The 14,448-nt window shown below is 37.0% G+C and overlaps 1 protein-coding gene across 1 annotated transcript in view; it reads left to right on the top strand.

Annotated features, from left to right (window-relative positions):
- The window catches only part of LOC132424436 (EGF-like and EMI domain-containing protein 1), a 131,204-nt gene that overhangs the window by 48,979 nt on the left and 67,777 nt on the right, over window positions 1-14,448 (top strand). The window contains exons 5-9 of the mRNA XM_069540654.1: window positions 2,799-2,936; window positions 6,761-6,883; window positions 9,086-9,280; window positions 9,652-9,659; window positions 11,283-11,406. Of these exons, the coding sequence (XP_069396755.1) occupies window positions 2,799-2,936; window positions 6,761-6,883; window positions 9,086-9,280; window positions 9,652-9,659; window positions 11,283-11,406 (588 nt within the window). The remainder of the gene's footprint in view (window positions 1-2,798; window positions 2,937-6,760; window positions 6,884-9,085; window positions 9,281-9,651; window positions 9,660-11,282; window positions 11,407-14,448) is intronic.

Here is a 14,448-nt window from a genome sequence, read left to right as displayed (position 1 = left end):
CTTTGTGTAGCTCTCACCAGACCTCAATATTTACTAACTGACATACAAAACTTTCTTGGTGAAAACTGGTATTTTGAGTGCTTTAAAACTTGTAGGTGGGGTAAATGTTTTCAGAACATGGTAATATTTAGCAGTGAGGAACTTCCCTGGTGGCTCAGTGGTTAGGAATCTGCCTGCCAATGCAGGGGACATGGGTTCGAGCCCTGGTCCGGGAAGATCCCACATGCTGCAGAGAAACTGAGCCAGTGTGCCACAACTGCTAAGCCTGCACTCTAGAGCCCACGAGCCACAAATAGTGAGCCTGTGTGCCAGAACCAGTGAGCCCGCGTGCCACGACTACTGAAGCCCACATGCCTGGAGCCCATGCTCCGCAACAAGAGAAGTCACCGCATTGAGAAGGCCCTTGCACCGCAACAAAGAGCAGCCCCAGCTCGCTGCAACTAGAGAAAGCCCGCGCAAAGCAAAGAAGACCCAACACAGCCCAAAATAAATAAATAAATAAATTTTAAAAAAAGAAAAAAACAATGAATTACGTGTTCTTCATGTAACAGTATATTTTAGGCAAATATTGTTTTAACTTTTTCCTAGGACAACAATATTTTGTATTTATATGATTTCTTCTCAGAGGCTCTCAAAATACTGTATAGCATAAACATCGAATCCTCAAAGTGTGCTATGAATAAACTATCACTATCTTGTGATTAGAAATTAGAAAATTCTGGATCTAGCATGGTTAAATAAAACTGTCCCCAAACTACCAAGCAGTATATAGTGAACCTAAGTTCCATATGTATTTAATGCATATTTAATATATTGAGTAAATAATGATTATTTGCTATCTATGAGAAACCACGGGGATCAGATTTTAAAGTTTTTTTAAAGCATATTTTTAGGTATGATAGTTAAACAGTGTCATCTGTATCAAGAACGCAGACTCTCAGCTTACTTCTAGTGGCCAGTTCTAGATGAGTATGCGCATGTCTGAGTCCCGTATAGTTTAGCTCTTTATGAGGTTACAGTAATGTCATTTATATGTATAGTACCTCCGGCAGTCTTACAGCTGCATTGATCACAGGGAAACGAGAATAGGAGCCAAACTTTGAAATATGTCTCCCTACAGAGTATATGCTAACATACTGTGAAAACTATCAGTTCCCTTAATTATTTCAGCCTTTCCTTTAGCTCTCTTATTTTGCTGTGTCCTAAACTAGCTGTTTCTAAACCCAAAGGCATTCTTATTTTCAACAATAAATTCATTAGCATAATCTTTTTTTGTTTATTCAATCATTCAAAACCTATTTGTTTTTTAATTTTAGCACTTTTTTTTAACATCTTTATTGGAGTATAATTGCTTTACAATAGTGTGTTAGTTTCTGCTGTATAACAAAGTGAATCGGCTATACATATACATATATCCACATATCCCCTCCTTCTCGGGTCTCCCTCCTACCCTCCCTATCCCATCCCTCTAGGTGGTCACAAAGCACTGAGCTGATCTCCCTGTGCTGTGTGGCTGCTTCCCACTAGCTATCTATTTTACATTTGGTAGTGTATATATGTCCATGCCACTCTCTCACTTCATCCCAGTTTACCCTTCCCCCCCGCCCCGTGTCCTCAAGTCCATTCTCTACTCTCAAAACCAATTTTTGAACATCTGTTACGAGCTGGGTAATACAAGATGATGAAGGTACAGAGGAATGAGCACAATGACAGGGATGTGCCCTGGGCGCCCTGGACACATGGCTGCTGCCTAGTGTAGACTGGAAGCTGGGACCAGGGAGCATGATTTCTGTACATGTAACTATACAGCAACATAGCAGATACCTTGGCAGTTTGAATGGTGATACAGGCTCTCAAGGAATACCACAATCCTAAGTGCCCTTGTCCTGTTCTTTCCCATCTTTCTTCTTTCAAAGGATTCAGGAGTTAAGAATGGAAGGAAATGAACCAATGTAGTCGCTCTCATTTAGAGGTGTGTCCAAGCAACACAAATGAAGAACAGTAGAGGCCAATGGTGAAAATAGCAGAGTATCTAATTCCATACTTTTAACAATGATGCAAAGCATTCTTTTATTTTTCATTTTCTCACTTTGAAAATGATTGATTATAATACCTGTGTGCTCAGGAAAATTGACATCTATATACTGAGCTGGATGCCCCCCAAAGTGCCCCAAAGTAGTGGCATGTACCATGATCAGCAAATTCGTGCTCAAAGTAAGAGAATGTTTATGTAATAAGTGACTTTTGTATACATCAAAGCTGATTAGCATATGAACATGATACCAGTTACATATAATCAGCTAATTCATTGGTTTTTTGTTCATAGTTTTGTTCCAAAGCCATTTTTTTTTCCAAAGCCATTTTTAACAGTATTTTCATGTACTCACAGCCTAAAAAAAGGGCAGATATTAACATACCATTAGTTTGAGAACAGATATGTCAGCTGTATTTGCTTTCTGATCATTGATTCAATACACATATTTTTTACATTCTGAAAATACTGAAAATTCCCAGATGTAAGTGTCCTTTAAGATACGTTTAATAACCATTGGTGGACTCATTACCTTTCTGCCACACTCTGTCAGTTTGACATTATTTATAGGTTTATAAGTTTTGATATGGTCTAGATATTTACAATGCTTAATAGTCCTCAGACTTTTACTTTTATATGCTTAGAGTGTTGACAGATTTCCAATAAAGTTAGTCATCTCCCAACAGAGAGAGTGTACCCATTGTTGCCATATATTCAGATTTCTCTGTTATTATGCTAATAATTCTCTTTTGCTTGTTTTGGAAAGGGATTGAATTGGAAATTGTCAATAGCTGTGAAAAGAATAATGGTGGTTGTTCCTGTCACTGTGAACATGCAGTTGGTGGGCCCTGTTGCTCCTGTAACCATGGACACCGGCTTGATTCAGATGAGAAAACATGCATAGGTAATGCATGGTAAATGCCATCTTCCTTCAGAGGTTGCCCTGGATTCATTTAGCCCTTTCTTCTCTAATACTTAGTGCTCTAATGTAGCCACATCTCTCAAACTGCAAGAAGTGAAGTAAACAGTGTCTTTGGCTACTGGATAAATGTAAAAGAAATACTAATTGACAGAAGACATCATTGTGTTTAGATATTTACTTTGAAGTTAAAGGAGATTTAAAACTTATTAGCAATATATATGGACTTAACGGTTTTATTTCTGGAAAATATTCTAAGGCCTATCTAACCATTTAATGTAATTTGTAATTCAAACAAAAATGCCACCATGCACGCTAATTCTCTCCACCACAAGCAGAAGCAATCATGTTCTTTGGTTTTCAACTTGGTGATAATTTGGATGTCACCTTTGACATGGCAGGTAGCTACGTTCCAAAAGAAAACTTTAAAAGATGTTATTCTTTGGAAATCCCAGCTCAAAACTATTTTTAATGGATAACTTTTTCTACATATTATCAGAACTTATATCGTTTGAGACAATGAGAAGAATAAATTCCATCCCAGCCTTGCTTCATAATGAAATGTTTAATCTAGAACTTCTGAGAAAAAGGAATATCTACTAAAATAGGAAGAGTGAGCATCAAACTAAATTACTATGTGCTCTGGGTCTGAGAGCACCTACAAGCCCCTAAAACAATTTGCCATCATTCGAGAATTATGACACCATATTTGCTTGTTTTCTTTTGTGATACTTTATATCACCTTTCTTAAAAATTATGATGTGAGTACTAAAAAAAATCTTTGACCATTTCATGCTACAGTATGATTTGAGGCAAACTGAAGTACCAAAAGAGAAGAGGTGAATTTCAAAAGCCTCAGCCATTGAGATTTTTTAGTTTGGCACTAATGTGACAGAGTGAACTTCAAGGGATTTTGAAGTATTCTGGTTTCATAAATTATTTAACCAAAACAATGTCATTACTTATTATTTCTTGATCGAACATCACCTTCTGCATTTTTCTCAGTGTCTATGGTGATTAACTTAATGAAACCAGTTGATTGCTGTGCTTCTTTTTTGTAATGAAAATTATGCTTATAATTTTCTACCTTGCTAACATTTGTATCTCTGGAAAAAATAAAGGGCTTCCTTTCTTCTTTGCTTCCTCGCTCCCTCCCTCCCTTCCTTCTTTCCTTCCTACCTTCTTTTATTGACTGTTGGGTAAGGGAAACTGGAATTTTGCTAAACCTTTTGTTTGCAACTTATAGTTTGATATCTTTCCTTATTCTTTGAAAAGTACAGTTCAGTAAATTTCTTATTTACAGCCAGAAAAAATAGCATATTCCAGGGTCAAAATGTAGAAAATTGCATATTTGTGACATTTCAGCAGTCAACATGACAACATTGTTTTGTTTACGGCTCAAGTTTATTTCATTTTCCAACAATAAATAACACTCATTCCTAAAGACCAAATATTCACTAGAGTAAAGGCAATGATTTTTTGGAGTGTGCATATACATACTCGGCTTATTTGCCTGAGAACAGATTAAGGCCACGGATGCTTTGTAAAACATTCATGCATGAGGGAAATTAAACAATTTTCTTTTTAGTGTATTTTAGGATCCACTTTCCTTTTATATAACTTTCATTTTACACAACTTTCCTTTTACAAATAAATGTGTTCTAGTCTGCAAATGGTCAGTCTTGCCCAAATGCAAAAATGTATTAGGGCTAAAACCTAGAGATGTGTTAACGCAATTTGAAAGACAACTATACAAAATATAAGTGTCTGACCAGCAGTAAGTTCACTAAATTTAACAATTGGTAGTTATCAGAAAAAAATTTTATTCTAATCTTTGGAGCTTTATTCAGTGACTATGTGTGGGGGGTAGATACAGAAGTCAAGTTTTTTCAAGGTTTACGTTGGATGCTTTTCTGAAGTCATAGTTGAAATGTTTAATTGTTTCACCTGACTGCAATTAATGCTGTAGTTTTGATTAGGGCTAAATTTTTAAGTACAGGTGAATTTCTCTGTGATGCTGCAATATTTGGTGTATTGGCCAATGTAAATAGGAAAAATATTATCATCAGAGAGGAAGAAAAATTAAAAATAAGCAAGCAAAGATATTACCAAATAAGATCTGGAAAGGAATCAAGACATTTAGGAAAACAGGTGATATAAGGGTTGAAGGGACAGGGCATTTTAAGAGAGGAAGAATGGGGTTTCAGATGAGTTCTGTACATGAGACAGAAATAACCCCAGAGGAATGATAATAGAAGAAGAATCCAAAATGGGTCATAAAATGATAGATCGAGGAATTCATTTTTCCAGTTATGTGATGCAATTGTGCTCCTTACTGGTTGAGAACAGGGAATCATGAGACGTATATGTTTAGAGGCTCTGGTGATATCTGAGAAGACTTTTAAAAAAATCTTGAAATAAGAAAATCCAAAAAACATAAAAGATAATGTTTTAGATAAAATGAAACTGAATTTTTTTAAGGTTTTTTTTGTCCTCTATATTCATGCTACATAATACAAAGGATAAATGAAGTTTTAATATAAGAAAGGAAAAAAATATCATCTAGAGTTTTGTGAGTAGCACTGCTTGTGACATTTTGCAGGAGAAAGAATGTTTTGTGTCCAAATGACCTTCATTTGGATATTTTATGGTGACCCCTAACCTTAGCTGATTGATTGCATTTTCTTTCCTTCCTTTCTCTTGTCTGCATTTTCTTACATTGGTACCCTTTCCAAGGTTAATTGAGACACTGACCTTTTATATCTGGGGCCGCTCATGTAGTTATGGAGCAATGGGATTTTGTAAACTCAGCACTGACAGGCCACCCAACTTAACAATTCAACAAAGGGGGTAGAATTGAACTAAGGACCTATAGTCAAAAACCCTGACCACACAATTCCCAGGTGTCTAGCCTGGTGAAAGCAGTGGGTAAAGAGTCTGTTGCTACCCTTTAGCCAATTATATTATAAATGATCCCCTCAAAACTCAGGATAAATCGATTAGCCTTTGGCTGAAAGGTTTCAATTTGACATCTTCTGGTGCATTTTTATTTTCTGCAGGGCAAATAAAGGAAGACACATGCCAGATTGTAGAATCCTAGAATAACAGTGCTGAAGGAGACTTAAAGATCATCATTTAGAAAGCTGTTTATCTGCTAGGACACTCCAGGGTAATAGTGTCACCAATTATAATAAAAACTCATCCCAGTCAAAGCATCATCGAAAAGTTCAAGCAAATGCCCTGAAATATTCTGTAATTTAACACATAATATTTAAAATGATTGTCTGCCCTCTCTCTAAATTGCCTTTATCCACTTCTCTTCCCAGTCACGTGACTTCTTTTTGCTTGGGAACGTTCTTTCATCTGAAGTTCCAGAAGAACACACACATGGGGGCCTAAGACTGCCTCCTCTTTGCAGCTATTAAATGTCCATTAAGTGGAATTTTTTGGCTCTTCTTCTCAAGCTGTTTTTTTGTTGTCGTTCTTCAAGTTCTCTGTTTGTTCAGTTAGATTGCTGTTTAAACTGGAAAAATAGCAGAGATCTCTTGCCCTGTGCTTATAAATGCATTTGGAGATTACTTACAGCCTTTTCAAATAAATACCAGGCATAGAAGCATGTCAGAAACGTACACCCAAATGCGGCCTCATTTGTTTTGTGTTGTAGTCTCTTCAATGTCTGTACTCAGTAACCTGAGAAATAGAAAATGGTTAGTAAATCAGTTTTAATTTCGAAGTGAGGCTTATCAGCACCTTCAAAGGTCAGTTAAATTCCTGCCCTTAAGTAACAGAAATGTCCTTTCCCCCTTTAGACCTTGATGAATGTGAGAGTGGAGAAGCCTGCTGGGCCCAGCTCTGCATCAACTACTTAGGAGGCTCTGAATGCAGTTGTCAGGAAGGCTTTCGGATCAGTTCTGTCGCTTGTGGATGTGATGGTGAATTCCTGAGCTCTAACGTGAAATCCCTGATGTGATGGGGCCATCAATGGAGGGGGAATATCTGAGGCAGAGGGTTAGTGTGGGAAAGGGAAGGCTTTGACACTAAAGAGACTTGGATCTCTCTGTGGCTTCACCATGTTCTATTATATGAACTTGGGTGCTCTGAGCCTCAGATCCTCATCAGTAAAGTGAAGACAATAATGGGATTACTGGGGAAATTAAGAAAAGTAATATATGTAAAGTGCCTGCTACTGTGATTGACATCGAGAAATCACTCAACTAAAAGTAGCTATTATTATTATAATAATAGTCATCGGCCCATAATCCCTTTTACCTAATTTAATATATATATAGGCAAGTGAGAGATTCCAGCAAGCCATAGCACACTGCCACAGGAATTGCTCTTGGCAAGCTTGACTGGAGTCGGAGGTGATTACTGAGTGTCCTTCTACTTTAAGGGCAATAGCAGAAGGATTGCCGGTTCACAAGCCACAGTCCAAATCTGTATCAGAATCCTTTATATATCTGATATCAATCTAGATAATGCAAGTTTTAAGGTGAGTCATTTTAGAATTTTCTAACTTATTTGTTGAAATTGATTCACTTACCTTTTAGATGACTTCTAGCTGATAGGTGTATTTTTATATGATGGGAGAGTTTGAATTCAGTGAGTAGAGTTAATTCACTTTTTTATACCATTAAGAAGGGCTCATGTAAGTCATCGCTGTAAATTACTTTAACGAGTTTACCTTAAATATATAATCTTTAAATTTTCATTTGTGATTATTATTACCATTATTTTGAACCTTACTTTTCTTCTTGAAATCAAAGTTCGAAGATTGTTATCTATTTCAATAATAGTCAGATTATATAAGAAGACTTTAATGCCTCAGAGAAAATAGTGTTTCTTGGATTAAAGAAATAAATTCTTGTATTCTGTTGAGGGTGATAGTTGTGTTTCTTCATATAGGTGCCAAGCTCCCCAGCCTTGCAGTATAGATAACAGCAAAGAACATACAACTATGATATCTATATATTCTAAACACAGTAGAGCATATTACCACTTACACCTCCCATCCAATTAACAGGGCCAAAAAAAATTGAATTTCATGTACCATCTGTTCTTAAGCAAAGTGAGCCAAGAGATGATTGTGAATATACATACTTGGGTACACACATCCAAATGGAAAAGGTATCCACAATCTGAGGCCAGACCTGGAAACTCAGCTTCATAAATGAACTTTTAGTATATTGAACACATTGATCAAAGTCTGGGCTCAGATGTGGACATAACACCAGTAAGTCATATGAGATTAAGGCCTAGCCTTCATCCGTCTCTAAAATTCTCCACAAACTGTGCACAGAATTATGCGTGGAATAAAGGCTTCACCATAGATATTGAATAATTCAAGAGTGAATGAACGTTCTGCAAAATGGTACACAGCCTAAGACCATGTAAGTTTTAAATTCTTCCTCAAATCTCATGAACAAGCTCTCAGAAAGACCTTGTCTATGTAGGTAAACTATGGTAAACTTGGAAATGAGTGAAGGAAAAGTAATTGGCAGGATATATTTGAGGAAGAATTGGGGCTATGCTTTCTATATAGCAATACATTGTTATTGGTTAATAAAGGTGACAGATATGCCCATGAGTTCATACGGTCTATTTTATCTCTCAACGCCTAAGAGCAAACACTTTAAATTTTCCCAGATGTGGGTGAATGTCTGGATCTCAGTATCATCTGTGACCAACTACGTATCAACTCTGTGGAAAACTATGAGTATACTTGTGAGGAAGGCTGCAGAATTGGAAGTGATGGAAAAACGGGCATCTCTAAGTTGCTGTGGAGAGTTTTATCAAATCTCTTCTAACCGACTTCAACCCTTGTCTTGTTCTTTGGGAGCACGGAGACCATATATTCTTTAACTCAACCTGTCCTCCCCTTTCTCTCTTCACAGACTGAGATCTTTCTTTCCCTTTTGTTCTCTCTGCGGCAGTTTCAACTCTGTGCTTGCTGCTTCTCACCTTCATTTACAATAGGCGGTTTGAAATGGCTTTCTCAAAGAGTTTTACCTTTCAGCTGCCCCCTGCCTTGACTGTCTAGTTCAGACTCTCTCATTTTTCCCATCAACCCTTGCTCAGTTTTTCCTTCTTTTAACCAGCATGTGGAATCCAGGTCTTTCCCTGTGCGGTCTGAGCTTTAGATGATGATGAGCTAAAGGAAGAAGAAGAGGAATTAGATATTGTGAAGTTTCCACGTCTTCTATTCAAGAGCCCACCTCAACTGCTTCATTATGTGGCCACCTCTCTGCCTCTCACCCACGAAGGTGAAGAAGATGAGCTGCAAGAGGGGAAAGATATTCGAGGAGAACTGACTGCTTTGCACAGAGTTGGTGCATAAAAGCATGTATCTCATTAAAGTCACCTCTCTTCTCCATTTTTAGATAGTTCACATAAATCTTTCATAGACAATTTCATTATCAATGTTTAATGCCATCAAGCGTTTTAACATGATATTAGCAAGAAAAATGGGACCAAAATTACTTCTTCAAAGCTCCCTATGAAATTCATCATCTTTTGTCTTTCTTCCCTTTAGCACAAAAAGAGGTTGCTATGTAGGTATGTGTGGACCAAGGGGTGCAGGGGGGTGGGCGCTATTGAAAATGTGATACAGTGAAATGGAGCTGAAAAATAGCTTTGAATTAGTATAATGGAGAGAAGGATTGGGACCTTTTAGTTCTAACAGTTTAAACTCTACTAGAAGTCATTTTGGTATAGTTCAAATTTACCTTAAATAGCATTAAAATCTAGACCCTTTCTAAATTTTAAAATGCAGAGAACCAATGGTTCAATATGCTCAAGTGGACCAAGAAAAAATATCTTTACAAATGTGAGCAGTTTTTCTTATATATCCATGCAACGGAACTCAAGCATCAAATCGCTTCTGATCAGAATAAATTAGCATAACCTCTTTCAGAAGTAACAGTTTGCAGCCAGTCTGCTGCTTCTTTTTCTTTTCTTTGTAAGACAGAGCTGCTCTTTTTGTTCTCCCTCTATTCCTTGTATTTTAAGATCATCAAAGCTTAATGATTTCTTTAGAAGACATTCAGTAAAGTAGCAGATTTGTTTATACGCTATGGTCAATGATAATAATATCAATAAATGCATCTGCATAATGATAGAAATGCTTTAATGTTACTGCATTAGACTCCTGATACTCTGGCTACTCAAAGTCAGAATAGGAATAGTTCAGGACTACCAAGACCGTCAGAACTTGAGTGGCCAAGATCTAGAGAGAAGAGAAGCTCAGACAAGTGAGATGGACAATCTGTGCTCCTTTTCTCTTTGAGCCATTTGCTAATGTATGGGCTATGCAGACAGAGAAGCCAGGAAGTCTACCGACAGCTGCAAAGAGAGTAAGGAGCTAAGCACAGTTATCAGCAGTATCATGCATGGTGCCAGAGAGGTAGAAGTTGGAGTTGAGGATCTGCCAAGGTGGAGAAGCCTTGCTAAACATGACAGGCTTTCAACTGGGACATCTGAAAGACCCCATCTAGAAACAGGGGCAAATCTTAAAATGGAATGAGCCTTAAAAAAACAACTGAGATAAAGTCTATCCATCCTTATTCAGATTAAGGTAATTTCCCTCAAGAATGGAACAGATAAACACATTACGGTACATTTATACAATAGAATACTATATAGCCATAAAAAATAAACTAGTGAACACACAATATGTGTGAGTCTCATAAACATTATATAGAATGAAGGAAGCTTGATACCAAAGAGTACATACTTTACAATTCCATTTATATAAAGTTCAAAAATAAGGGGAAATAATCCATGGTGATATAAATCAGAATAGAGCTTAATTTGTAAGGCTAATGATTAAGAATCATCAAGTCACCTTTCAGTTTTTGGGGTGCTGGTAATATTCTATATCTTCATCTGGGAGGCATTTACATGGGGTTATTTACACTGTGGGAGAAAAAAGTATGAAGTGTACACTTGAGTTCTGTGCACTTCTCTGCATGTATATTAAATCTCAGTAAGAAGGCTTACTTGGGAAAAAAAAAAAAAAAACTTTGCATAAAACAGCCTGGAAGGAAAAACACTGAAGTGCCAGGATCATTGATTATTTTTGTGTTCAGAAATTAATGGTAATTTCTTTTCATTTTTTACTTTCTTCAATATCCTAAATATTCTTTAGGGACTACTTCCAAGCTCTATTTTAAAAGGTATCTCTTTGCTATTGTCTTTTACTGGGACTCTTTAGGAAATGTGCTCAAGGATCATGTTTATTTGTTTTTTAGGACATGAAGGGTTTCATCTTTATTTTCAGTGATGTAGACAGTATGGGTCCACTAAGATGACATTGCATTCCGGTCTGTTTAGATTCATACCTTCGGACACGATTGCACGTTGAGCTGTGAGGACTGCATGAATGGAGGCTGGTGCCAGGAAGGAAAGAGTGGATGCTGCTTCCCAGCTGGCTGGGGAGACATTCTTTGTAATGAAAGTAAGTGATTCCTTGGAGCATTGGTAAGAGAGTGATGAATTTTCCTTTACTGCTGGTAAACTGTTGGTCATGAGCTCTTTACATATGTTCTCCCCAAAATGTTTTAACAAGGTTAACAATTGATATGGGAGAGAAACCAATTTATTTGTTGTGCACAAAGAATGTCTGTGAAGCACTGAGGTTTCAAACTGAACATGTGATTAAAATGGGAGATTTTGTGTTCCCTGAGAAACTTGATGTGCTGTCTCTTGTTCATCCATGGAACGTAAAAGTTTATAAAGGATCCTAATATTCTAGGCCTATAAAAATCCCTCCATTTAAATAAATCATTAGGCCCTGGCAAGCTACTCCCAAGGAAGAAAGAAAAATGAAAGGATTTGCGTTACGAAGTGCAGTTAATGGAACTGCTCGACTGTTCGCTGCCTCTTTTTTGTTTGTGTTCTCTTTTTCTTTTAAACAATATGTAAGTACAGCCAATGACACTTGTAAGTTTTTTATATGTCTCTCATGAGAAAATGTCAATGATTTGAAAAATAATACCTCTAATAAATTTTTTCCTTTATATTTTAAATGGAGGTATATTTGCAGATACTAAAACTGACAAGTAATAAAAACAGAATATATTGACTCTTTTTATTTCCTTTTTCTCTCTTTAAATTTCCCTTATAAATTTTTTAATAAAAGAGTTCTCTTGGTCTTTGTGAATGGCTTGGAAGATGATATGAGCAGAATTTCTTTTGAAGCCCCTGCATGTGGGAAGAAAGAGCACAAATATTGTTTCTATTATGAGATGGATGCAAAACTTGAATTATAACATAGTGAAGTGGTTCCCCCAGAATTACTAGTTAGAGTGTGGAGGCTCTTCCTGAAGCATCCCTCTGATCATGTCTCCCTGCTGCTCAGAAAGCTTCAGGAGTGTCCCATTTCCTGATACATAAAGCTTTATGCTTCTAATCTAGTTACCGGCAACCATCTAATATCAGGCCCTCATAAATCCTTTTCTCTTTTTATCCACAACTCTTTGACCAGCTTATCATTTCCAGCAAGCTACACCAGTCACTACTTAATGCTTTGCACTTTTCAGCTTTGTGCCTTTTGCTAAACTGACATCTTTGTCTATTGCCATTTATTGCCTGAAGCTTTATTTGATGGTCCCAGTCCAATCACAGCTATTTATATTTTCTGTGGATTTAAAGCCTCTCTCTCTACTTTTCTCTCTCTCTCTCTCTCTCCCTCTCTCCATTGAATTAGAGTTAGCTATGCTTCTGTTCCATTTCCTTACTAGTCTGGAAGCTTATTGGCCAGGTCCTATTCACATTTCTCCAAATTGGAGGCACCTGTACATGAATGGATAAAACTTTGTATTGAGACTTCCAGCTATATGGACCTGCTGCTTGACATAGTCAACTGTATAAAACCGGGATCAAATAAATCTTATTGCATGACTATTAGGAAATAAATGTTTTCCCTATATTATAAAATTTTTTGGTAAATATGCATCTTCCAAACCCTTGATCCCTAACATGTCAGCATGAGAGATGAAACTAAAAATCTATTGCAAATGCATCAGAGTAAAACGTCTGACGCAAAATTAATATAGAAGTGTTGAAAATGAACTTCCTGATAAAATGAAGATAACATGACCCCTTCTTTGGCTTTGGAAAACCTTGAGATTCTCTACGTGTTCACATGGTCCAGAAAAGGGCAGTCTGTCCCTGAAAACAGAAGCTTATGTCTTCTTTGCATTTCCTGTCTTTCTTTCATTCTTCTTCTACAAAAATTAAAACAGAACAATCCAAATTGGAAAAAAAAAAAAGTGCTCAGTAATTCTTTAACAAAAAGGGAGAGCAAGAACACTTTCTTAAAAATCCCTATAGGGGCTTCCCTGGTGGCGCAGTGGTTAAGAATCTGCCTGCCAATGCAGGGGACATGGGTTCGAGCCCTGGTCCGGGAAGATCCCACATGCCACGGAGTAACTAAGCCCGTGCGCCACAACTACTCAGGCCTGGCAGGCCTGGCACCACAACTACTGAAGCCCGCGCACCTAGAGCCCGTGCTCCGCAACAAGAGAAGCCACTGCAATGAGAAGCCCGCGCACTGCAACGAACAGTAGCCCCAGCTGGCTGCAACTAGAGAAAGCGTGCGCACAGCAACAAAGACCCAAAGCAGCCAAAAATAAATAAGTAAATAAATAAATTTATAAAAAAAAAATCCCTATAAACTGTAATAAATGGAAGTGACCAATCATTCATCACTAGTATTTCTAAGAGTACCAGCTCTTCAAATGCAGCAAGAGACATTTAAAAAAAAAAATCTGCAGGGATCTGGAAAGTTGGTTTTCCCACGGAGTAGATCTTCTAGCCCAATGTCCTTATTGGTCTATAACGAAAACATCTACTTGGATGTTTTAGGAATTTCTCCAAGTAGTTACAATGAAACAATTAAAAAATTACCACATATTAATCTTAACAGCACATTTTAGAACTCCATTTCTTTTGAAGAGATTTCATATTGACTGTCTCATTTGTTATTGTGAGACTATCCAGTGGAAAGAGAAGATAGGAGTATTTTCATATGATAAATGAATGGACTATATATTATATGGAAGGGAAGATTCATGACTTCTTCCAAATCATCCAGCTATGTTTTAGCGCATGTTTGTTTTAAACTTTTCTTCTCCAGGATAATTGCTCTGTTTGATGTTAATGAAGTATTTAGCAAATCCCTGTGCACCGTGATATCATATTCTTTTAGTGGGGGACTACCAGATGATAGTGTTGGTATGCCAATATTGATGCCTTGCTATAACCCAGATACTGTGCAAGCTATTTAAACTTGCCTAGCTTCATTTTCCAGGTATATTTATATATATATATTTTATATATTTTAAAATATATATTTATATATTTTTTAAAATGTGCCATCTATAGTTGCTGTAAGAATTCAGACTTACTACGTGTAAATTAACAATGCAGGTCTCAACCAGTATTTGTTGCCGGTTTCTTTCTCTCTTACTCCTTTTGTTTTTGTCTTTCCTTTCCA

This window comes from Delphinus delphis, chromosome 4 (genome assembly GCF_949987515.2).
Source record: "Delphinus delphis chromosome 4, mDelDel1.2, whole genome shotgun sequence".
NCBI classification, from domain to species: Eukaryota; Metazoa; Chordata; class Mammalia; order Artiodactyla; family Delphinidae; genus Delphinus; species Delphinus delphis.
This window is presented reverse-complemented; position numbering and strand designations above follow the sequence as displayed.